Raw genomic sequence first — 24,559 nt, forward strand, 5'->3', positions numbered from 1 at the left:
TAGTCCACAATAAAAATAATGATAATAATGAAAAGAGGTTTACGTAATGGATCTGAATTTGAAAGTTTTGCATTGCAACGTCAGAGTCAAAGCTGAAGCAGTTAGGGGGCGGTGGTTGCTTCTACATCCTCGCACGATCTCCGGCTGTGCATCGGTGTGATGCGGATGCAATGCACTTGATTCATGCAAGTTTGCAAGCTGCTTATGCTTAGGGCACTGGCAGCCAAGGGCTGCCGTCTCCTCGGCATTTACTTTTGACCAATATCTTCCTAAGAAAACCCCTCTTCGGAGGGAAACGTAGGGTCGTTGTTTGGGACGTCAATAGTTTGACGGGTCAAATCGATATCAACAAGGTATACTTTTTCGAGTATGCTTTTCTTTTCGGTGACTCTATTATCAAAATTTAAAGTTAATTGAATTTAACTTCTGGTGATAATCGACAATAGGAAGCATATGAGCGAGAATAAAACATTTTAAAAAGACTGTGTATTGTTGTTCTACGGAGATGGTACGGAATTCTAGTAAAAAACTGCCAAATCCATGCATATTCCAAATCCTAATGTGAATCTTGAACGCTATAGTTCGATAAATATTCAATAAATATAAAGTTAGAGATTCGATTTGTAAATATATTTTGAAGTTTCTTACGAAAAAAACATTTTAAAAAAATTAATAAATAGGTTTGTGCACATATTAAAAAAGATAGAAAAATATCATATTATTAGTATTTAGGTTTATTTTGGTGGTCTTATATAACGTTAATTACAGCCCTTCCCCATTTTCAAAACGTTAATTACATCACAAAAACTACTGGGGAATCAATTGCACATCCTATGAATTCGGATTCTTCCACAAGAGACACCAACAAGATAATAAACAGTTGGCATATGAACAACAACTTCTTACAACAGCTCAAACTGGTCTAAAATCTATGGTAGATAACAAGAGGCAATCATCGAGAGACGACCTGTTCTTTTATCAATTTCTCAAACTAGCCTTCTCGTGCGCTGTAGGCGACTTGGAAGCTCTGGAACTCGAACTGCTACCGATCTTTGAAGTTGTCTGGTAACTTCTCACCAGTGGAACCAGTGACTGGACAACATCGACCATCAGCGGCCTGTAATCTGCCTCCGGTTGAACACACATTGCTGCGATTGCTGCCACTTGAACAACGTCCTTCATGGAGTACTGACCCTCCAATGCAGGGTCCATTATATGCATCACTCCCTCCCTATCAGTCAGCCTCGGCAGAGCCTGTCGGACGACATCGTCCGAATATAACGAGAAATAGTTATTGAAATTTAAGACATCAGAAGCCAAGATTCCGAGTCGTCGAGGCTAGTTCGAGAACTTCGATCATATATATATCTACTTCTTCTTTGGTCATAAGCAAATTGAAATGGTTAAGAAGCTCACCCAAGAAACAAGGGAAGCTTCCCCAGGAGCTCTCTTTATATCAACTGGCACTCTGCCTGTGAGCAGCTCCAGGAGGACAACCCCATAACTATAGACATCTGACTTAGTTGTTAAATGCCCTGTTAGAGCATACCTGCAAGAAAAAGTGACCTTGAAACGATGAAATGCAAAACAACCTATAAAAAGGCATTTCACTTGTGCTGGTAAAAGAATCAAACGTTTTCGTGAAAAGTTCTCACTCTGGGGCAACATATCCTTGTGTCCCCAATACTCGAGTGGAGACGTGACCACCGGCTTTGTCTGAGCCGATCTTTGCCAATCCAAAATCAGAAACCTTAGCATGAAGATTTTTGTCCAGCAGGACATTGCTGCTCTTGAAATCCCTATGAATTACAGGGGGGCTTACATGTTCATGTAAATACTCCAAACCTTTGGCAGCTTCCAGAGAAACTCTCAGCCGTGTTTCCCAGTCCAACTTAAAGCTGACGGAATTTGATCCTGAACTTGAAATTTCATGAATTAAAACACAAAAAGAAAATTCATGTGCTACATTAGCAACAAAACTCCAAGGTCTATGTGCTCAACTCAAGAAAGGGAAGCATCTTTCCCTTTGAAGGTGTGTGGGAAGGACAACTAACGGATAGGTCCAATTAAATTGAGCTTATGTTGTCTTTTGGATAACCATGAGTCGAGCTTTGCTCCCCTATACCTGAGGCACCGGCGCCTACCTCAAGGTCTAGACCCAAAAGACATAATGTAACCGTCCAAGCCCACCACTAGCAGATATTGTCCTCTTTGGGCTTTCCCTCAAGGTTTTTAAAACGCATCTGCTAGGGAGAGGTTTCCACACTCTTATAAAGGGTGTTTCGTTCTCCTCCCCAACCGATGTGGGATCTCACATATAAGGCTTTTGGTATTAAGCTCACCCGAAGGTTCAAACTTAGGACCTCTCTAAGCCAATATGACCAAGAGACCCCAAGCCCTTGCCAACCGTGCCAATTGAGCTAATAGAATCAATTTTCCAAATAAATCTTCTACTACTTACTCCTAACAGGGTATAAATGTTCTTGCAGACCGCCATTCACCATGAACTCGTAAACCAGCACTTTATGATTGTTATCTGAGCAATACCCAAGCAATGCCAACAAATATGGCGAATGAAGCCGACTTAACAAGTCCACCTATTGACAATGTTATCAACTATTCAATAATCAACTTCTAAAAAGGCCTACACGTCTTGTTTAATGTACTAAAAGCACGTCACAACAGTCCTTTTGAGTGAAAACTAAGCCCATTTCTACAAAACAAAAAGAGCCAGAAGCATACAAAATGAGACTATGGAATTACCTCCACTTTAAATTCCTCCTCTCCCTGCTTCCCGGCTTGATCCATAAGCTTAATCGCAACCTTTCGCCCATCGTTAAGGACTCCCCGATATACACACCCAAAGCTACCATGCCCAACCACATTTGACTTGCTGAAACCACCGGTCGCTGAGTATAGCTGCTTGAAGGTGAACACTTGGAGACCTTTCTCAGTGGAATTTTTTTCAACATTTTCAAAACTACCTTCGTCTTCAAGATCAACCCCTTCAAGAATTGAATTACCAGCACATATCAACTAATACCTCATCAATTTTCTGATATATGCAGAAAAACCAAAAGTTTAAAAGCTTATGCCAAGTTAAACTAGGAATCAAATCATTTGAAGCATAGAAGCCTATAGTAGGCGACAAAGTACTAGTGATTTCAATGGCTTGCATTATTTTCTTGTTTTGATAAGGAATAAAGTTCCAAGAATATGGGACAGTATCACGATTTCTTGATCCAGCCCAATCAATTTATTACATGGGAAAGGAAAACTATAAAACTTCAATCTCCAAGCATTTTCACATAATAAGACTAAATTATATACTTCAGAAGCTTGAATTTCCTTACACTACAATAGCTAGATCATAACAATCCTAGCAATTAATGAACAGCGTTAAAGGAAGTATAGAATTAATTCACTAACTACACAACATCACACAATATCCTCCTTAGTCAATAGTCATTACTGTTGTGCCGACAAGTTTTGTTCATATGGAAGAAGAAATTTCAGAAACATAAAAGAAAAAGGCCATAGGAGCAGGAAATGATAGGAAATGAGGCGTACTTTTGCGGATCTTGAGGCGCTTGGAGACCTTGTTGCTGATATAGCAGTAATAGCTGAAAGCGACGAGCAACGAAACGAGAGAGAGGGAAGCAAGTACAACGATTACCACAAGAACGAGTAGCTCTTTTCTTCCGTGATCGTCTTCAACTTCCATTTCTCAGATCCAAACACCGAACCCCGGCCCCTCGAGCAAGCGAGATTTAAGAATTTGGAGGAATGGCGGTGAAGCAATGATTCAGTTTTGGAGGTTTTCGTATTTTAGAGAGACTCTTCTCACCCACTCTCGTTCCGTGCCGTTTTGTGTTCTTTTGTTTTATGGCGCGGAGAATAGTAATTTTTCAGAGGTTTTTGCAATGAGGTCCCTGTTTTTCTCTGATATTACCGCTAAGCCCTACCTTTTTTTTTTTCTTTTTCTTTTTTCTGAACTTATATAATTTGGCCAATTAAATTCATGCATAACTTAAAATAATGCTAGAAAAAAGCTTGGATCAATGAATAATTTTATTTTATTTAAGTTAATTTTTAAACTTAGTTTAAATGAAATCAAATAAAAATAATTAATAATCAATAATATATAATCTAAGTTAATTTATTGGTGAAAGTTTATATTATAACTTTAATTTTTTTGTGCCTATAACAACTAAGAGCATAGAATTTGAAGATGCATTAACTATTAACTATAGTTATTTAAGGGTTACAATGTTTATATATCTTTATTTTAATCATAATATGAAAATTCTATTCCTAAAGTTGAAAGAATATTCGAAAGAATATTTCAAATAGTTTATTTATATCATTACAATAATATTAGAAATAAAAATCAAATTTAACTACTAATTAACCTATAATTAACAACTAAATTAATACAAATAATCCATAATAACTATCTAACATCTTGCTAAATCTCGTCTTTCGTCTAATATCTTGGTACTCCAAAGGGAACCCCTTTTTACCTAGAGAGAAAATTTTCATTCAACAGATATCAAAATATACTTAAATAAGTGAAACGTCCTAAGAGACCTGACTAACAAAAATAAATAAATAAAACTTAAAAATATCTAATAGGGACGAAAATAAATTCTAATCCGTTAGTTCTTATGTGTAAGTAATTCGAAGTTCGTAAATAGTCTTAGAGATACGAAAACCTGAAAGAGAATGTAAGTGCAAGAAAAGGACCCTAAGCTATGAGAAATTTGACAAAAATGGGAAGGGAAGGTTCAAAGCCTCAAAATTCAAAGGGATCAAACGTAGGCCGACTCTCCAAGCAATAAATCAAACATATCATCGGGAGTAAGGAAGGTTGTTCCACCAACAATGAGTTCTATATCTGGCCTTCCACTGTCAGACAATGCCTCCTGAGCTTCACGAACCTGATAAAGAGTATAAACATCATCATTCAATCCGATATTATAAATTTATCCGACTTTTCAATAAACAGATGATGGGTAGTTGATGCGTGTGTTAGTGAGACTAAGGGAGACAGCGTGTCGTGTGTTCGAGAGAAGTGCACATAAGGGAGGAAATTATTCAAGGTGGCTACGCTTCCTTGTCGAAGGTAGTCTCAAATTTTCAAGTTTCTATGATTTGTGTCAATTTGGTCGTTGAATCGTAAAAAGTACTTAAGAACCTTCTTATAAAGTGTCTAATAGATCCTCAAACTTTTAATTTTGTAATATATTCGTAAATTTTAAATTTGGTGTCTAATAGATGTTTGACTAAGAAGTTACAGAGACCAATTAAATAAAAAATTGAAAGTTAAGTACTAAACTAACACAAATCTAAAGTTCGGGAACAAAATTTGTAATTTAACCTACAATCTCTCTCTTTTATGCATCTACAATATGAGACTGCCTGTTATATTATTTCAGCCCCTCTTTGTAACAACTCAAGCTCACCGCTAGCACACATTGTTCTCTTTGGGCTTTTTCTTTCGGGCTTCTCCTCAAGGTTTTTAAAATGCGTCTGCTAGGGAAAGGTTTCTACACCCTTAGAAAGTTCGTTCTCTTCTCCAACCGACGTGGGATGTCACAATGAATAATTTCTCATAGGTGAGGAGAAGAGAGAGTGTACGAGTGAGGGAAAGAGATGGTACCTCAAGACCATTGATGCCCCCAAGAACAAAAACCAGAATGACGTTTTGATCAGCAAGGCTGGGTTTTGCCTGAAAAAACAAATAAACTTAAACATTCAGCTCATTTGTATAAGAAAGCTTTAGTTTTAATGATTCCGCGAACCAAAACTCACTTGTCCAAGACCAAATCTTCCGAACCCACTTTTGAAAAGTCTCCCCATCGTGGAGGAATGGTATTCCAAATTAGGCAAATCATGCTTATTTAAGATCCTAGCCAGAAGCTTATAAAGTACTCCTTTATTTGCAAACTGATCACCATTTAAGATATTTTCCGAATTTAACGTCTCCTTCAACAGTAAATTTCTCGTCTTCGTACCGGACAACTTGTGAAGCGTCTTGAAAAGACTATCCACCCGATCGCGCAACTCTAACTTCAGCTGCATATCATCATATACTTCCTCATTAGTAGTGTTATTATCAGCATCTTCATCACCCCAGCTCTCCCACTGATCATCGAAGTCGTCGTCTTTTATTTCGCTCAATGACGTCTCTTTTGTTCCCTTCGATTTGATCCTATCTCGGTTCGTCTGAAGCTCTTCTGTTAAACCATGGAGAAACTTCAATTCTCCACCCACTGGATTTTCCAAAATTGCATCAGTAATAGCTTCTTTCATGAAATGCTCCTCTTGCCAAGAGAAAGGACCATCAGACCCAGATGTTGGGAAATTCTCTCCAGCCAGTATATAACCAGTAATTGTAAGAAGCAAAGCGTCTTGAAATGAAAGAACGCCCTTTGAAGATTCAGATTTACCCACCAAAACACTTTTGTTTATAAGATCAACAATTTGTGCAGCCAGACCCTGGATAGTATCTTCAGCACTTGCTCGCAATACTTTTTCGGCACTTCGAAAGGCATCCCACCGTGTTCTGTTTGATTCCTCGATCGCAACTGTTGCGGCAGCTGCTAGCTGAAGAACACCTTTATTTCTCAACAAACAACTCTGGCTTTTAGCCAATGCCTTGATCATAGATTCCAACTCCAATTTGGTAGGAAATCCAGCACGAATTTTCCCATTCACAACAACGCTTTCCTTGCGCATAGTTTCTTGTAGCCACTTCTTAATCAGCACAGTTGCATCTTTTATTTTCCTATCTAGTATCGCTTCCAGGAACGGAGTTCCTCGAAAATTCTCGGAAGAGACGAAACAACCACTAAGTAGTTCAGGGTCATAAATTGGTGATTGCAGATTTTGATCTCTGTTGCTTTCACCACTCTTATCAAAATTTTGGGTTCCAGAATTCCAACCGGACAGAAAAGCTTCAATCCTTGCTCCAAGCCGAAATTTATCAGCTTTACCTCCATCTTCAGTAAGAATTTCTGCAAATGGTATCCGAACATCAAGAGGTGCTCGTCTACAGATACGTGGTTCGTGTTTGAGGGACACTTCTGGACCTTTGGCATGGGTAACAGGTGCCATTCTTTTTCTGCGTGGCAATGACAAAAACATGCTGTCTACAAGTGAGTCTCCATGACAACAGGGAGTAAGAAGATCAAGAGTGCGATCGACTAATAGGAGACCAGCTGATTTCTTGCGTCGGCCTACATCATAAAGACTAGACATATCCGTCAAAAGCTTTCCAACGGTTTTTGACATATCACCAATGGAAAATATTTCCATCTTCAAGTCCATCTACATTATTCAGAAAGAAGAATCATGGCCACTATTATAAGGAAAAACATAAACTGATCCTCCACGTCCATGTAATAATTAACCAAAAATTACTTATCTGGTAAATTTGTTGAATTTCTATTATAGATTAGTCAAATTTTACTTCCTCCACTTTGCAATCACAGAAATTCTCTTATAGCAATGAAGAGAAATATCAAGCTGGAAATCCATGATTAAAAAAAAAAATCCCTCAATCTGGTAAAAGGGCCAAAGAACTCGTTGAATCTTCGAATATGAATCAATGGTTTTAATCTATTCATTCAAGGACCGAAGACAACTATGTCGGGAAGGAACCAATACACTACATATTCGAAATGAAATAGATATCAGATGGAAAATACCATTGGTGCTGACAAAATTCCAGTTCAAGTCTAGTTCTAAACTTCAAAAGTTTAGGCACAAATGATAAACACAAAATTCAGTTGGATGTAAGCAAGGAGGGCCTTTTTAACGTTGTTTGCGAAAGAGGGATAAAACATACTTTCATAGAAGCTCAGGACATAAAAGCCATAAAGATGAACAAGAATAGGGAACATTTTTCACTCAACCATGAACAGAGTTATTACCTTGGCAGCAAAATGGTAAAGAAAATGTGCAGTAAGAGTTGCCCCAGGAGGAATATCATCGGCATCAGGAGGCATCCCAGTATATAAGGGTGGCAAACCAGGACTAAGGGAATCCACACTTTCTGCTGATAAGCATGCTTCAGCAACTAATCCCTCTGAAGGCAAGACAAAAACTCTGGGTGAAAACGGACACAAAATCATTGGGAAGTGATGCACAGAAACAACGAGCTTTTGCCCTACATCTTCTCGGTGACTCGTCAGAATGCCTTCGTATGAATTTCTTCCACTTGAACTAGCTTCTACGTGAGTGATGTCCTCTTCACTTGAAGTGAGTCGCGACCATCCTTCATCCTCCGAGGATATATATTTTTCCGAGTTCCTGTCCTCCGACACCACAACTTTTTTTTCACCTTTCTTAACAAGTTCCTCATAGTCCTGAACAAGTAAAGATTCATACTCATGGAATGCATCTGGTCCCAGAGGTGAATCGGGGTATGCCGAGTGTGCAACCTGCAAAGTATTTCATTGATTGAACAACAGCTATAAATCAAAATTACTCATTTGGATCCGATTGTGTGTTCAAAGTCTTCACAGTTATAGCACCCTAGTTCTACCTCACATTCAAAGCAAATACAAGTTTGGCGTAAGGGAAATGAATCACAATAAGCAGTTTAAAAGAAGCACCTCTGAGATAGATGTAAATATGGTACAATGACGAACACCTTGATGTGCAGTCAGGCAGCGTAATATATAACGATGTGCATCACTCAGAAGCCGGGATGTAAACACCACAAGTTTCTTTGCAGAAGCCAGGTTCCAACCAATCACCTTAAAAAGGTTCTCAAGATCAAGATTTATGATAAAACTACATTGGGATATCAGAATATTTTACACAATCAAATAAATGCAATCAATTGAACCATGAATAGTCTATTTGCATCAACCACTAAGTTCCTATTTGTTAAATTATTAATCTTGTAAGTTGTATGCCTACCTTTTGATTTCAGGATGATATAATAATAAGAATAATAACTATCAATAAAACAAGATGAGCAATATTTAACCTTTTGTAAAACCTCAAGAACAACTATCTTACAGCATCAAGAGAAGTCATATTTTCCAAGCTGCAGACAACTTGGACACCATGGTCAAGTAATAACGGGAATCCCCCAAGAATTTGGAAACTCTCCACACACCCAGCATCAAGATACAGTATGGAACCCTCAAGGTGATCTGATATCTGTCAAAACAGTGGGACAAAGTTATATAAACTGGTAGAAAGAGGACACATAGAACTCGATCAACCATGGTTAATCAACAAACAAAAAACTCCTTTTTGTAACTTTCACAGCCTGGCAAACAATCCTTAAATGCTGGTATCAAAAAGTATCATTTAATTCAGTTGTATGGACTGAGCAAGAAGGGGGATGATATAATGACACTCGGCCAGAAATATGGGGAGCTGAAACAGCATCAACGACTGAAAAATTACTAGACATGAAGGGTTTGCAGAAGTTAGAACTTTAAAAAAGGAAAAAAAAGTATTTATTCAATTAAACTTTACCTGGCTAATGGAATCAAGACATGACCTTGTGACATCAAGCAAAGCCATGCGTCAGGCTACAAGTCTTCAGCAGAGGATGCAAAACCACAGGAACGATATTCGGCCAAACAGATATTTAGCTTACAGCCATGCCGACAGAACAGAAGTCGATAAGCTGCCCACTCGGTTGATTCTCAGTCGGATAAAATCCTGCACATCAAAATCAGCCAAAAAAAAATGAGCTCAAATTTTTAGCTCGACTTTAAAAATCACAAGAAATTATATTTCTGATAGACTTCTCCGATTTTTTCCCTAATTCAACACAAAATCACAAGAAATTTCAGCAAAAAAACAAGGAAGAGCGCGATCGATTGGAGAATTAGGAAAATTTTAAAGTAGAACCAGATTTGAGTACGCTATTGAAAAGGAACCAATTATTTATGCAATTCTCCGGCATCACAGATGAGGTTCTCCAAACATTTAGAAGGTAAAATTTAGAATAATACAGAACATTCAGCAATTATTTCGAATTCTCCAAAGGAATTGAGCAAAATTCAGTCCTAGAAACCTTAGAAAGAGAAATGAAATTCAGCAGATTCAATCAAACAAGTTTTGAAACCAGCAGGATCCAAAATCTTCGATTACTCTTGTTCCGTCTTCATTGCATACATTCTATAACAAGGAATCGAGCAAAGTCTTCCTACAATATAATCGAATTGCGCGCCAAAAAAAAGAACTTAAAGAATCCACGACGGACGAGTACCTGCGGTTCAGCTTCCGATCGGAAAGAGATTGATTCGAAGAAAACCCAGGTAAAGTCTCTGTAGTTAGAGCTTCGAAGTTGAAACTGGATCGGGACCAGGATGATCCGTACCTCTCTATACGGTACTCGGGTATTCGGGCACTCGGGCTATCTGTGGTATCTCTCTTTCTATTTTATTTGAAGGGAAAATCTAAACCACCTTCAAATATATTTATTCACATAAATATTTACACGCTGTTTTTTTTAAAAGAAAAATAGAAGAATATTTGACATTTTTCTTATTCTTTTTTATCATAATTATTACTTTACTTAATTAATAATTATTTTAGATTGATTTCGGTCATCACTCCAAATACTTTTATTTTTCTTTTTTTTTTAAAAAAAAAAAAAAGAGTTTTTAGTATTAATTTTAGAGTAGAAACTAATTATAATTAGAATATTGAATAAAACTGGAATATATAATATTGGGGTAGTAAGAGTCATAATTTTCAACTAAAATCGAACATATTTTTAATTCTCCATGTTTATGAAATGTCAATAATACAAAATGTCAATAATAAGAGTACAAATTCATATTTGACTTGTGAATGACTTGCCTTTCAATGGGCTGACTTTGAAAAATCAAAAAAATCAAAAAATTATTAAAAATTTATCTATTCGAGTAAAAGAAGCATATACCTTAATCAATTAAACTACACTAAAACTTAAAATAAATTCAATTATTATGTAAATAATAAGGATTAATCCAAAAACGACAGACTCGAAAATATAAGTGTTCATTAGAATAGAAAAGTCAAAGTAGATAGATACAAGAGACAAACAAGCTAAACTAATTCACAGTACATACTCGGATCACAACCCAAGAGCAAGGACGCATCATCATAAGTTATTATCTGAAGCCAAGCCAAAGCTCTTTTATACCCAAATTCACCACTTACATTACCATTACCAAAGGAGGGCTCCTACTTTTTCCCACGAAGCTTGGTTCCAAGAGCTCTCTCAAGCTTGGTGATAATTTGTTGATTTGGAATGGCCTTCCCAGATTCATACTCCTGAATGATTTGTGGCTTCTCATTGATCAACTAGTAGTAAAAAACCAACCAAAAGTTTGTCATGTCTCCGTCAAAAAAGAATAATATGGGTAAAAAGCATGTAAACACAAAGATACATACTTGAGCAAGCTGCGACTGTGTAAGTTTCTTTTCAGTACGGGCTTGCATAATTGCCTTCTTCAGCTCAGTTGGCACCCGGTCATCTGAGGTTGAAATACACCAGAAGTTGGATAAAAAACATACAAATATTGTCAAACTTAGCTCTTATCATTTATTTCATTAGATAGATAGATATATATCTTAATTGAATCACAGAACCATGGAGGGAAGCTTCGTCACCGACATTATCCCAACTTACGACGAAGATAACAAACAATTGCTTCTTCTCATAGAATAGATAGTATTCAAAGGGCTACATGGATTAGATCTTCTCATATCTACTCACATTAGTTGACTGTTAGTTCGTTCGCTAACCGTTTCGGCTTCGACTCACTAGTATAAATACCGGTGTTGCAATATACTTTGGATTATTATTGAATTATAGAATAATTTCTCTTTAGTCATATACTAGTAAAGCAGTATAGTAACTTCCAAACCAATGCCTTTACAAAGCTAATAATACTCCTACATATTATCCTAGTAGTGCTCCTAACGACTTGAAATTCACATAATGCTCTGTTCTTCCTATGCACATATTAAATGTTCTTTTGAATACACCAACATACTTACATAATAAACTCAATAAAAATAATGAGATCAAAAAAATATGAACACTAGCATGAAATAGTATTGTTAAAGAATAAACCGCAAGTTTCAAAGTTGATTCATTATATGCCATTTAGAAACTGCCTAAATTTATCTCCACAATGAAGTAGGGATCTGAAGTACTCACGAGTGAGGTTTTCTGTCTCATCATCCAACTTCCTGGTATTCAAACTGGTACTGCTGGAAGCAGCTTTGTTCGTTCCGGCATTTGCTACAGAAAAGGGGAGAAATCAGAAAACATTCAAAGATACATTCAAAGAATTTGCTCATTTCAGATTAATGTCGATTACAAATCCCATAAAGAAATTAATCTGAAATGAACAAATTGATTTTCTTTTCTTTTTTCAATTCTTTCTGGAACATATGTGAAATGAATTCATACTACAATGTTTATAATATTTCCTTCAATAAGAAGTTTGGGCACATGAAGACGAAGGAAGGACGGGACTTAGAGCATTCAAGAAATGAAGTAATTAGTCAATTAATTTCATGAGCACCACATAGATAAAGAAAGAAAGAACTAAATGGCCCAAAAATGAAAAACATATAATCATTATTTAAACAAGAAAGACAGCATCAAATTTCAACAAACAAAGCAACACAGTACGAGTTCATCATCTATGAATTCGAACAAACATCTGAACACGATAAACAAATGATCATTTGGATTCCTTAAGATATCATATAACTATATTCCACGGTCTCGTACTTCAATAATCCTGTTAAGGCAACGCTTCCATATGTCAACTACAGTCGAATACCGTTTCAGTAAAAAAGAACACGATAATGACATCTCAAACTCAAGATCAAGAACCATGCCAGAAACATAAAAGAAAAAAAAAAAAACTGTTGCAGGATTAACGTTCTTGATAGCGTATTAATATGAGAAAGACAACAGAAGAGAGAGATGGAAATAGAAACAAACATTTCCTTGAGGTTTCGATCTCAGCACCGGCCCGACGGGCGGCGTTTACGGCTTTCTCGTCCTTTTTGGCGGCGGCATTGGGTGCCTTCTTCCTGATGACAACCGGTTCCCAATCCTGCGAAATCGGTCCAATCCCAGCCATTTCCCTCTCCTCTACGTGCTCCTGCAACAGCTGCTGTCGAGAACGATTTGCCGCGGGAACTTAGGGTTCGGAGATATGTGGAAAAACTAAATAGAGATGAAAACTCGATATTCCCGCACGCCCGGCTGGCGGTAATAAAATATAGACTTCCAGATATCGTCACCCTCATCCAAAATGCTAAACTATTAATTAAAAAAAAAAAACAAAAAAACAAAAAAACAAAAAAACAAAAAACAATATTTTTTAATGATAAAAAAAATGAAAAAAAAAAAAAGCAATTACAAGAATAAACATTATTTATAATTTTAAACCTTATTTCAATAATATTCTTAAACTTTAAATATTTTATAAAAAATTTTAAACTTTATTTCAATACTACCTTACTCGATCGAATAATATAAAAATCAATCTAACGGGTAAATTTTTCCATTTATATATTAACCATCATTTTTTTAAAAGTAAGAGAATTAATGCAACTAATTATTTCCATTCATAAAGCTATTATTTATTTATTATTGTTGTTATTGTTTAATATTGTATTAGTGAAACTTTAAAATTATTATAAAAGTTAAAAGTTATTTCTTATTTAGCCTTTTAAATATTTTATCTGAAAAGATCATTAAATGTATCCTCCTCTGCAATATTAAATGTTTTCCTTCAAGGTTTTAAAACGCATCCAGATATTACATTTTTTAGGTTCTTACCTGAATATGATCACGTTGTGTGGTGATCAAGATTACATTATTTGGTATCTGGTCTTTATACGATAGCCCACCACTAATATCTCATTTTTGGGTTTTCCCTCGTAGGTTTTCCCTTGTAGGCTTCCCCTCGAGGTTTTAAAACACATCTAGTGGGGAGAGATTTTCACACTCTTAATGCTTCGTTCTTGACGATGTAGGATCTTAGAATCTACCCCCTTAGAGGCCAGCGTCCTCGCTGGCACACATCCAATGGAGAGAGATTTCTACATCCTTAATGCTTCGTTCATAATCGACGTGGGATCTTAGAATCCACACCCTTAATGCTTCATTCTTAATTGGCACAATGCACGATGTCTAGTTTTGATATCATTTGTAATCATTCAAGTCCACCGCTAGCAAATATTATACTCTTTGGACTTTCTCTACTAGACTTCCCCCCAAGATTTAAAAAAATGCGTCCACTAGAAAGAGGTTTTTCCACTGTTGCAAAGAATGGTTTGTTCCCCTCTCTAACCGATGTGGGATCTCGCAACAGATAATTAATTACAATAACATAAATCTAAATTGCTTTATTTGGGCCAATCCGATCCATAGCTTTCATGTTAGTATTCATATAAATACTAACAGCAAAATTGACGCACAAAAGCAACTTTATTTGGGCCAATCCAAATGCTACGAGAGGCAAGAAGGTGTGGCAGTATGGACTTGGGAGCAAGAAAGTCATTTTAGAATTCACATATTGCAAAACAAGACGGCCTTTGGGAAAGTCATTTCAGAATTCAGAGATATGGCAAAACAAAATGGCCTTTGGGAGTAATTGATACCGACACTTCATTCTGTCCTCCATCCCAATTTGCCAATGGACGAATATGTCGTTTTACCAGAATATACAGTATTCCTATTCTACCACCTCCTAAAATATACATTATTCTTATTCTACCACCTACCAAGTCCCAAATCTAAACCAATTCTTTACCAATCCATATCGGGTCCCAAACAATTCCAAGAACCTAATCCTAATAGAATCCCACGCTCCACAGGATAAGGTTGCAAAAGTTTCTCCCAAGATCCAACTACCCATTAAAAGCAATGTTTCATGAATGAATGTCATTTTTCAATTATATATGTCCGATATTGGACCACGTGTCACGAGATGATTTACTATAAGTTGAAGTAGATTGGATAAGTATAATGAAATGTACACACCGATTATAACGTAAAGAAACAAGTAGCTTATGCCAATTTGAGTTTAGTTCAACCGAAATTCATACGTTTTGGGGGAGAAAGAGCCACGTCAATGCGATGTCAAATTTCCAATCCTGAGAAGTGAAGATGAACTTTTTACCAATTCAAGTACAAAAAGAAAATATAAATATAACAATGAATATGTTAACTCCATTTATTCAAATTTAATCATCATTAAATTTCCAGGATCTTCATAATAATAATAATTCGCTCGATCATGACATCACTAGACACGACCATGACTCGAGCTGAGTAAATATCAGGAAGTTGGGTACTATAAGCAATATGGGGACTGAATTTTCAACGTCAGACAAAATCACAGAGCCCATTGGGGGAGGTGTTAACAAACCAGTGGGAGACCTGCTCACGTATCACGTCTGTTACATCAGTCGCAGGACCCCTGTGTGTGTGTGTCTAATCTTGTCCTATCCCATCTCACTAACCATTGACAAAAAGAAGAAAAAAAGAAGATATAGTTTCCAATTTCCAGACTTATCTTATTCTTAATAACAACATCTGCAAATAAAATCGAAAACTATTTTGCCCGAACAATCAGTTACTCAATTAATAACGTATTTTTTACATCAAAATTTAAAATAATAATAAAGTATCAATTGTAAGGGCAAGCTTAGCAGCATAAAATAGATAATCCAATCCAATCCACAGAAAGATGTGTAAGGCCCACACCCTTATCTGGAGGAGCACAAAATCAACTTAAGTGGTCAATTTCCGCAAGGATGCTCACAAAACATAGATCACAAACATATCCACATATTGTCAGTTGGATAACATAAAATAATATAAAGAACCCAGCAATGACCACCCAACATGAAATTTATTCGAATGATCGTCCCAATTTAGTCTACGCTAAAAGGCAATCATTCAAATAACTTTTCCCTGTTATGGATGAGTATAGAATTCACTATGTGACCTGTTAAGATGCTTTATAAAGAGAACTACTTTAGGTGCTCCGCTCCTCCTAGGGCAAAGCACCTTTTTAGTCCATGATCTCTTATACTACGCATTCCATCAGACACATACAGATATTAAAGTCCGTACGTCAAACAAAATGCCAACATAGGTATAGTACTAAAGTATGATACATGCGAGTATATTTAAATGTCTATCGTTCTTGCCAATCCAATGCTATTCTTGTAAAGTTTCACCAATAAGAACCGTAAATTTTTAAAAGTTCAGCGTTTCATCACGTATCCAGTTACCAACAATTTTCTGCTAATTAGGCAAGCATAGTTGCTGCTTCATTTTGTCCTCTAGCCATTTGTATCCCAATTTATCAATAAATGTAAAGAGTTCTTGGTTTTTCGTACAGGCACAATAACCACTATATATTAAAAAAAATTATTTTTTTTATGGCAGAGGGATGCTCTCAATTTAGAAAAAAAATGGTGGGGGAGGGAGAGGGATGAATGGAGGTGAGAAATAGAGAATGTGTCGTTGTCGAGAAATAAATCAATCAAAACTAATCAGAAGTTTAAGAATGATTTCATTGCAACCATCGCGGGTCAAGAGATGAAGTAAAAAAAAAGTGTGGATTCAAATTTCATCACATCTACCTGTCTAATATTTTAAAAGCATTTTTTTTCCACAACTAAATTAGTGGTAGCAGTTGTATCATGAAATGAAACAAACTGTACATAAACTGGCCCAATACTAAAAAGGGTTGAGAATTATTTGATTGCAAAATTTTGAAATATGAAAATTAATTTACAAAAAATACTCTTCTAATACTCTTTTATTCTCTCAATATAATCCTTAACCATTTATAAATATTTCAAAACTATCACTAGATTTGGTGTTTCTAGATTTGTTACCATGTTTAATGGAAATGGAATTTGAAACATATGTAGCAATGATCTAAAATAGTGTGACTATGTTCAAGTCCCAATTTTAGTTCTAGGTCGCTGCCACACAATTCCAAGCCCCATTTTCCATCCTATAGTCTAATGAATTTGTACTCCAAAATGTTTTTGAAATCCATATAGTTTTTTTTAAAACAAAATACAAAGTTCAATTTTTTTTTTTTTTGGTCAAATATGCACTATAACCAATCAATAATTGGCATGTTTAACTTCTCCAAGACAATTCACAGTAGTATTATATAATCTCTATCCCTTCTATTTTTAGACTACACATGTCATGCATAGACATCAATTTCCCACTAACTAGGGGCACAAGAACCTATGCTTCCAAATATGAGCCACTTCTGAGTTTGTTGGAATTAGAGATTTTGACATTTTCAAATTATGTATACAAAACTAAATTATGTTAACTTTGAATTAGCAAGATTAACAAGATACTATTTGACGGCAATTTTAATGACAGTAAAAGAAAGGGAAACGGACAATTTACAAGCTCGTGAAGGGACAAGGAATAAAAATCCAAATGACTTACCATCAGCAGATGGCTCATGTGCTGCTCCTCCACTTGGTTGACCAACACGTACGGAATAAATTAATGTTGGAATTTTCCAGAGTTTCTGAAAGCAGAATTATATGGCTTCTAAATAGTGAATTTCTTCATTAACATGTAAAAGCTAGTTTCAAGAGTAACTTTGGACTTACTACATCAGATGCTTGCTACCCGTTGCCCGTTCCATGCAATTGCCCAATGACAGGAGAGCAATACAAATCCTAGAAGACAATAGCAAACGGGCCTTTCCCGAACCTGCTGTTTCAAATGAAATCAAGTAGTAAAAAAGAACGAAAAAAAGGGCATCAAATTCAAAAGTAGTAGTTGGAAGCAACGGAAGGATTCGAAGTTCCAGGCAAGAAAAAGAATGAGAAATTGGAAGCGCGGTATCAAATTTTGTAAGTAACGTTTTTCTAGAAAAGTGAACGACTTTTCCCTCAAAAGGTATATGTTTAGGCACCAAAAAACAAAGAAAGTGGGCGATCCTGACTGTGAAAGATCAAGATCATGAGTTTAAGTTACAGTTGGGTATTAAAACTTGTTTTCAAGCTAGAAATTACTCTTAAAGCAAAAATTTCAAGACAACGGAACTAAGTTCCAATTTCCACCACAAATTATGCAAAGCACTTTACACAAGCATAGCCCATAAGTTCATTAAAATGTCAGATGTGGTCAGAGTAAGACTAAGGACTCAGAGGGATTTAAAAAAAAAAAAAAAAGTAAAATTTATATTTAAAACAATTATTTCGTTTCAAACTTCAAGGTCTGATTCAGGAGAGTCGGTGACACGGAGGTCTAATCCAAACCTGAGTACAGAGGAGGCGCGACCATAGTTCACGGACGCGCCAAGGAAGATCGTGAAGAACCACTTCCTGATCCTGATACATCGTATTCACGTGGCTCTCCGTTGCAAGACAAATCTACCAGTTTCGATTACTTTATCTTCTTTCGTCTCTCCTTCCAAACGGAGGAGGGAAAAGGGGGAAACTGCGATAAAATCGTCGAGCTCAGCAATCAAGAAGGGATGCTACGGTAAACGAACTGCAGCAATATCAGCGAGAGGGAGTCGAAAGCACGCGACCCGGAAAACCCATCGACTGAAATGGCCGGGACTTCGTTAAATGACTTGCCGGACGTTCTCCTATCGAACATACTGGCGTTGGTCTCCGATACCCGGACAAGGAACTCGCTATCTCTTGTCTGCCGGAAATTCTTGTCTTTAGAGAGAGCGACGCGCTTTTCACTCTCGCTGAGGGGGAACGCTCAAGACCTCTATCGGATCCCGACGTGCTTCAGATCTGTAACCCACTTGGACCTCTCGCTTCTCTCGCCGTGGGGACACGCGTTCCTCTGCTCGTTGCCTGATCCCCGTCTCCACGCCCACCGTCTTCGCGGCCTCTTTCCATTAGTCACCTCTCTCACCGTCTATGCGCGATCCCCAACTACCCTTCAGATTCTCGCCTGTCAGTGGCCAGGATTGCGCCATATTAAGCTGGTTCGGTGGCATCAACGGCCTCAATCCGCCCCCGGGGAGGACCTGGCCCCCATATTTGAACATTGTCAATCTCTATCCACACTGGACCTATCGGAATTCTACTACTGGATTGAGGACATTCCTCCGGTTCTCCTAGCCAATCCCCTGACAGCCAGATCAATTTCAAAGCTGAATTTGATGACGACGTCGCTCACTGATGGTTTCAAATCGACGGATATACAAACCATTACCGAAGCTTGCCCCAACCTCAGCCAGCTTCTCATAGCGTGTGCGTTTGATCCCAGGTATTTCGGGTTTGTAGGAGATGAAACTTTGTCTGCTTTAGCTACTAACTGTCCAAGACTCACCCTTCTTCACCTTGCCGATACTTCCACATTGGCGAGTGCCCGAGGAGACCCTTCCGCCGATGGCTTCACGCCCGAAGACGCGAGGATTAGCACAGCTACGCTAATAGAGCTATTCTCAGGGTTGCCATTGCTCGAGGACTTAGTTCTGGATGTTGCCAAGAATGTTAAGGATACTGGGCCGGCACTAGAGGTTCTTAACACTAGGTGCCGGAGATTAAGGAGTCTTAAGCTTGGGCAGTTCCACGGAATCTGTATGGCGGTCGGCTCACGGCTCGATGGAATTGCCCTTTGTCAAGGGATTGAAGCGCTTTCGATTAAGAACTGTGCGGATTTGACTGATATGGGGTTGATAGAAATTGGCAGGGGGTGTGTGAGGTTATCCAAGTTTGAAGTGGAGGGATGCAAGAAAATTACACTGAAGGGTTTGCGGACAATGGTGAGTTTGCTTAAGAAGACTCTCGTGGATGTAAAAATTTCTTGCTGTGAGAATCTTCATACCAAAGCGTCTTTGCGAGCTCTAGAGCCAATTCAAGATAGGATTACTCGTCTTCATGTTGACTGTGTGTGGGAAGGTGGAGAAGATTGGGAACTTGAAAACCAAGCTGCAAGTGATTGGAATTTCGACCTCGACGAAGTCGATGAAATTACCATGCCAAGCCATAATGCTGACACTAGTTGTTCCACGGATGGTCTCTTTGAGGGCGAAAACTGTGGTGGATATACAAGGAAGAGGAAGAGATCCAAATTCTCCACAGGCACTGATTGTTCCATGTCCATGCAGTGCAATGGTAGTGATCTGTGGGGCAAGAGATGGGATCGTTTGGAGTACCTGTCTCTTTGGATTGCAGTCGGTGATTTTCTAAGTCCATTGCAATCAGTTGGTCTAGATGATTGCCCAGTTCTGCAAGAGATTCAGATCAAAGTCGAGGGAGATTGTAGGGGCCGGCACAAGCCGTTGGATACATTTGGTTTAAGCATTCTTGGGCAATATCCTCAGCTAACTAAGATGAAGTTGGATTGCAGTGACACAATAGGCTATGCGCTAACCTGCCCATCCGGCCAGATGGATCTCACCTTGTGGGAGAGGTTCTTTCTGAATGGAATAGGTAGCCTAGGACTAACTGAGCTTGATTATTGGCCACCACAGGACCGGAGTTTTAATCAGAGGAGCCTATCGCATCCAGCCGCAGGGTTGTTAGCAGAGTTACTCACTCTGAGGAAGCTATTTATACACGGAACAGCTTATGAGCACTTCATGACTTTTCTGCTTAACATTCCTTATCTGCGTGACGTTCAACTGAGATCAGATTACTACCCAGCACCGGAGAATGAAATGACTACAGAGATGAGAGCTGGATCCTGCAGTCGCTTTGAAGCTGCACTTAACAATCGCCTAATCCCAGATTGATATCAACATGTGGCCGGTGCCTTCTCTAGTTCCTGTTTTAGGAATCACTTTTTTCTCATCACTGCTTACTTCGAGATTAGCTGTATCACTTGTGATTTCCCAATCTTTCATCTGAGGAATCCATTAAACTTAGTGCTAATGTAGATCTGTGAGCAATAAACAAACCCCTTTGCCAAAAGATGTGGACTTTTTAATTCTGCACTAATGAATAAAGATGTGAAATTGTAATACCGGAAGTGAATCACTAGATAATGTCCTCTTTAGGCTTTCCTTTCAAGCTTTCTCTCAAAGTTTTAAAACTCGTCGGTTAGGAAGAGGTTTCCACCACTCTTATAAGAAATGCTTCGTTCTCCTCTCGATGTGGGGTCTCACAGAGATAGATTAATAAACGAATTGTTGTTGGAACTGAACTAGTTTAATCTAGAAACTTCTACCATGATGTCTGTAAAAACATGTCTCGTGTCTCGTGGGAAGTCAAAACGAGACTATCTAATCATCTTCAGCAATCTGTGAGGTTGTTCTAGTTCTACAAAGCCGAAGATTCCATGTCCATATAAGCCAACAATAATCAAGATTTCATTGTACAACGTGACCTTACCGAACCTTTGAGGTTGCGTAGTGTCTACCCAGATTCCTTAATTGCCGGCAGACTAACTCGCCTAGACAGAGAATTCGGGCATTATTCACATGCAAACCTGCTCTCTTTAGTAGCCACTCTAAGTGTTCCTGCTACGTCGCTGCTCTAGAAAAGAATTCATCTTGAACTGGAAATAGCTCAAGACAATCATTCAATTGTTAGCACATTCTTAGAGACCCAGCACTATAAAAGAGAATAAAAGTCGAATAATAATGACATGACCAATTATAATAATTTTCTATCAGAAAAAACCAAAAGAAAAATAACATAAGACTGATCCGAGCTCCATACTGCTATAATACTAGAAGTTCAATGATTTTACAGATGTATGATTAACAAGTCGACTAGCAGTTAATGGTATTTCCTACAAAAACAGAAGCCACAAATCAAAACAAAAGTCAAGCTCCAACTGAGAAAATCAGATGCTGCGCAAAATAAAGAGGGGAGAAAAAATCTTACTGTTTAGCTAATGATATGAATCAGAAGCACAGGATGTTGATTTTACGCATTCTAGAGCCATTTACAACAATGACTTCATTCAAACACAGATAAAAATTAACTTCAGAAGGCAGAATGAATCGGTAAACCGATTGAAGTAGGAGCCAACGCAAATTTTTAGTTACATCCACAACGTCGAAACTATGAGTATAATATATACATATATATACACACACACACTCCTAGAACTCAGCTCTTGAATGGTTATCCTTCAGAAATTGCAGGATAACCATCAATTGAGCACCTCTACAATAAATATATGGAAGAAAACAGCTATGACTTCCGATAAGGGGAACTCGCAGTGAGAATGAATTATATGACGAGAAGCAACATACATGAGGCACCAAATCAGAAAAACTTGCACGAATCGGAGAAGTAAAGATACAAGATGGCAAACGTTCAGAGTCGCTAGACAGATGACATACCCTTACATGGATGCGTATCACAAAAATCTTCAATGCTTTGATGAGATATTCCCGAAGGAAAAAATTGTTCAAGTTTCAACCTCTTTACCAGTTGTTCAAGGTTTCTCGTTTCAGGGTGAGCATGAGTATAGTGGACCAGTTATTCCTTCCCTTTTTGAATTCCAATGGTAACGACACATAATAAACAGCGACAGTCACCAACATTTCAAACAAAAATATGAATGCCGATAAACTTCAATCACATAAAATTTTGGGAAACTTCTCAACTTCAAATCTAGCTACCTGGCATCGCCTTTAATTCTCGAATGGTAAAATCCGTAATCAATATTAACAAGATGATTTGACTCTTCGAAGTACAAGATTTCAAACTCATACCTCCAGCCATATTGAAGATTCCGCAAGTGCCGCCGATTCTGAAGTTTGCCGCCACCAACTCAGCATCAATGGATTGATACTTCTGAATCAGAATCCTCTCCTCAATGCAAAATAGTGAATTGAACAAAACATTAAACCTCTCTCATCCCCAGCCTCGATCGTCACTCTAGTCGTATCCCTCATGCTTCGGACGAAGTCGCTGATCGACGCCTATGGCAATGCTTTTCACTCGCAGTGACCAGAGAGACAGAGAATACAGTTCTTCGCGCTTTTTTTTCCCTCCGCAATCCAAAAGTACTGTTAAATTTCGTTAAATTACAAATTTAGCACTCCCTCTATCCATTTCATCTCTAAATTTTAAATTTTAGTTTATAAATTTTTTAAATTTTTTTAAAATTTATAAAAATACAGAACACAAAACTTAAAATTTTCAAATTTAAATAAATATAAATTTTAAATTTTATCTACGACACCAATTCATTTAAAAAATTAAAAATTTTTGAGAACTAATTAAACACAAAATAAAAAATAAAAAAAAATAATTATTTGATTTGAAAGTTCCAATAATAAATGAACACATATCACTAAATTGAGGGATTAACTTGTAATTTAATTTATAAATTTCAATTTGAGTAGTGTTCTACTTATCAGTCTTAGTTGTTGTCGTTAGCTGATTTTTACTGTGCTGTCTTCCTTTTATACCGTAGATAGAACGTATTTATATTAACTTAATTCAAATTTAAGAAACGAACCCGTTCGTTCGTATATGCAGTGAACGACATTCATCAAAAGTTGAAGAAATGTTTATCTTCGTGTATACGAAATTAGCGATTTGTTCATATTTGATGCGAACACATTCCATTTGTAGGGAGCAACTGAACTATTTGCTCCAGAACAAACAACGACAGTGACATGACGAAGAATAATGGTCAGACACAACGATCAGTACCGACAACATCTACTAGATGAAAAGAGAGAAGGAGATGACCGTGCCAATAGTCCAACAAAAAAAAAAAAAAAACCATTTTAACTCGTATATCAACCCTTCACTAGGTTAGCTACCGAATAAGGTTATAATCTAACTATTTTTCAAACTTTCATAGACTAGGCCGTCTCTTTCAAACATTTAAAGACTTAATAAATATAAGTTTCAAACATTAATAAAAAATAAAAAATGTGATGCTACGTTTTTCGATGATACTAAAGTCAAACATATATTAATGACAAATTATATGAAAAAAAACAAACAATATATATCATTGTAAGGTGAATAATCTTATGTTTTTTTATTAATTATTAATTATTAGTCTCTTTTGTTATATATATATATAATTGTTTTTATAATAAATCCTTTTTTAAAATAAAAATTTTAATAGTTTTGAAATTAATATTCATAAGGTATGGACCCAAAATTATATTTTGTATTTTAAATGTTGGTTATATAATAAGATATTTAATTTATTTATTGTGAAATGAAATTACAGAGGACCTTGACTTTAGAGCTCTTGGTCTTTGTTCAAACTTCACACGAGCACATTCCAAATCCCAATGAGAGCATGTGAGAAGTGACCTCTCAAACGCGTCTCTCTCTCTTTTTAATATTGTACGAATTAATTGTCATCACATGATAGCGAGCAACTTGCTCTTCAAAATATCCTCAAAATAAAAAATAAATAAAGTATACATTATACCAAATATCAAACGATTTTAAAATATTTTTTTTAATGAATTGATATTTTATTTAAAAATTATATATATATATTCTTAATTTTTTTAAAAAAATTAAAATTATTTATACCGTTATTTTTTAATGGTCGATTTTTAATTCCACGTGGAAAAGAAAGTTTCCCCACACAAAAATTTAAAGC

At 36.9% G+C, this 24,559-nt stretch overlaps 3 protein-coding genes and 1 pseudogene across 4 annotated transcripts; 1 reads left to right on the forward strand and 3 right to left on the reverse strand.

Moving 5' to 3' along the window:
- Positions 1-693: 693 nt before the first annotated feature.
- LOC111811904 (putative serine/threonine-protein kinase PBL7) lies at positions 694-3,870 on the reverse strand. The gene is made up of 6 exons (XM_023698957.2): positions 3,571-3,870; positions 2,764-3,005; positions 2,462-2,597; positions 1,656-1,914; positions 1,417-1,549; positions 694-1,254 (listed from the first exon to the last, which is right to left on the reverse strand). Exons 1-6 carry the CDS (start codon positions 3,722-3,724, stop codon positions 979-981), a joined length of 1,200 nt encoding a protein of 399 aa, XP_023554725.2. The 5' UTR covers positions 3,725-3,870; the 3' UTR covers positions 694-978.
- Positions 3,871-4,644: 774 nt separating this feature from the next.
- Positions 4,645-10,427, reverse strand: LOC111811492 (vesicle docking protein). 2 transcript variants are annotated; one of them, XM_023698369.2, is made up of 8 exons: positions 10,244-10,427; positions 9,502-9,690; positions 9,034-9,177; positions 8,622-8,765; positions 7,938-8,447; positions 5,815-7,332; positions 5,663-5,731; positions 4,645-4,940 (listed from the first exon to the last, which is right to left on the reverse strand). In XM_023698369.2, exons 2-8 carry the CDS (start codon positions 9,547-9,549, stop codon positions 4,812-4,814), a joined length of 2,562 nt encoding a protein of 853 aa, XP_023554137.2. In that variant the 5' UTR covers positions 9,550-9,690; positions 10,244-10,427; the 3' UTR covers positions 4,645-4,811. The 2 variants fall into 2 exon arrangements, with proteins under 2 accessions (XP_023554137.2, XP_086974304.1); XM_087118178.1 differs by lacking the exon at positions 10,244-10,427 and adding an exon at positions 10,049-10,186.
- A 573-nt stretch (positions 10,428-11,000) lies between these two features.
- On the reverse strand, positions 11,001-13,267 carry LOC111811129 (multiprotein-bridging factor 1b). The gene is made up of 4 exons (XM_023697870.2): positions 12,986-13,267; positions 12,188-12,271; positions 11,416-11,498; positions 11,001-11,325 (listed from the first exon to the last, which is right to left on the reverse strand). Exons 1-4 carry the CDS (start codon positions 13,125-13,127, stop codon positions 11,206-11,208), a joined length of 429 nt encoding a protein of 142 aa, XP_023553638.1. The 5' UTR covers positions 13,128-13,267; the 3' UTR covers positions 11,001-11,205.
- A 4,556-nt stretch (positions 13,268-17,823) lies between these two features.
- LOC111811628 (F-box protein MAX2 homolog A pseudogene) lies at positions 17,824-20,986 on the forward strand (annotated as a pseudogene).
- The last annotated feature ends 3,573 nt before the right edge of the window (positions 20,987-24,559 follow it).

This window comes from Cucurbita pepo, chromosome 15 (genome assembly GCF_057944985.1).
Source record: "Cucurbita pepo subsp. pepo isolate OVF chromosome 15, ASM5794498v1, whole genome shotgun sequence".
NCBI lineage: Eukaryota > Viridiplantae > Streptophyta > Magnoliopsida > Cucurbitales > Cucurbitaceae > Cucurbita > Cucurbita pepo.

Coding starts and splice junctions, on each gene's coding strand:
- LOC111811904 (XM_023698957.2), bottom strand. CDS start 3,724: ATGGAAGTTGAAGACGATCACGGAAGAAAAGAGCTACTCGTTCTTGTG. Junction 2,598..2,763: donor AGGAGGAATTTAAAGTGGAG/GTAATTCCATAG, acceptor CATTGTCAATAG/GTGGACTTGTTAAGTCGGCT. Junction 1,255..1,416: donor AAGCTTCCCTTGTTTCTTGG/GTGAGCTTCTTA, acceptor GTCGTCCGACAG/GCTCTGCCGAGGCTGACTGA.
- LOC111811492 (XM_023698369.2), bottom strand. CDS start 9,549: ATGGCTTTGCTTGATGTCACAAGGTCATGTCTTGATTCCATTAGCCAG. Junction 8,766..9,033: donor ATATGACTTCTCTTGATGCT/GTAAGATAGTTG, acceptor AACCTTTTTAAG/GTGATTGGTTGGAACCTGGC. Junction 5,732..5,814: donor GAAGATTTGGTCTTGGACAA/GTGAGTTTTGGT, acceptor TTGTTTTTTCAG/GCAAAACCCAGCCTTGCTGA.
- LOC111811129 (XM_023697870.2), bottom strand. CDS start 13,127: ATGGCTGGGATTGGACCGATTTCGCAGGATTGGGAACCGGTTGTCATC. Junction 11,499..12,187: donor TGAGACAGAAAACCTCACTC/GTGAGTACTTCA, acceptor TTTCAACCTCAG/ATGACCGGGTGCCAACTGAG. Junction 11,326..11,415: donor CACAGTCGCAGCTTGCTCAA/GTATGTATCTTT, acceptor TTTTACTACTAG/TTGATCAATGAGAAGCCACA.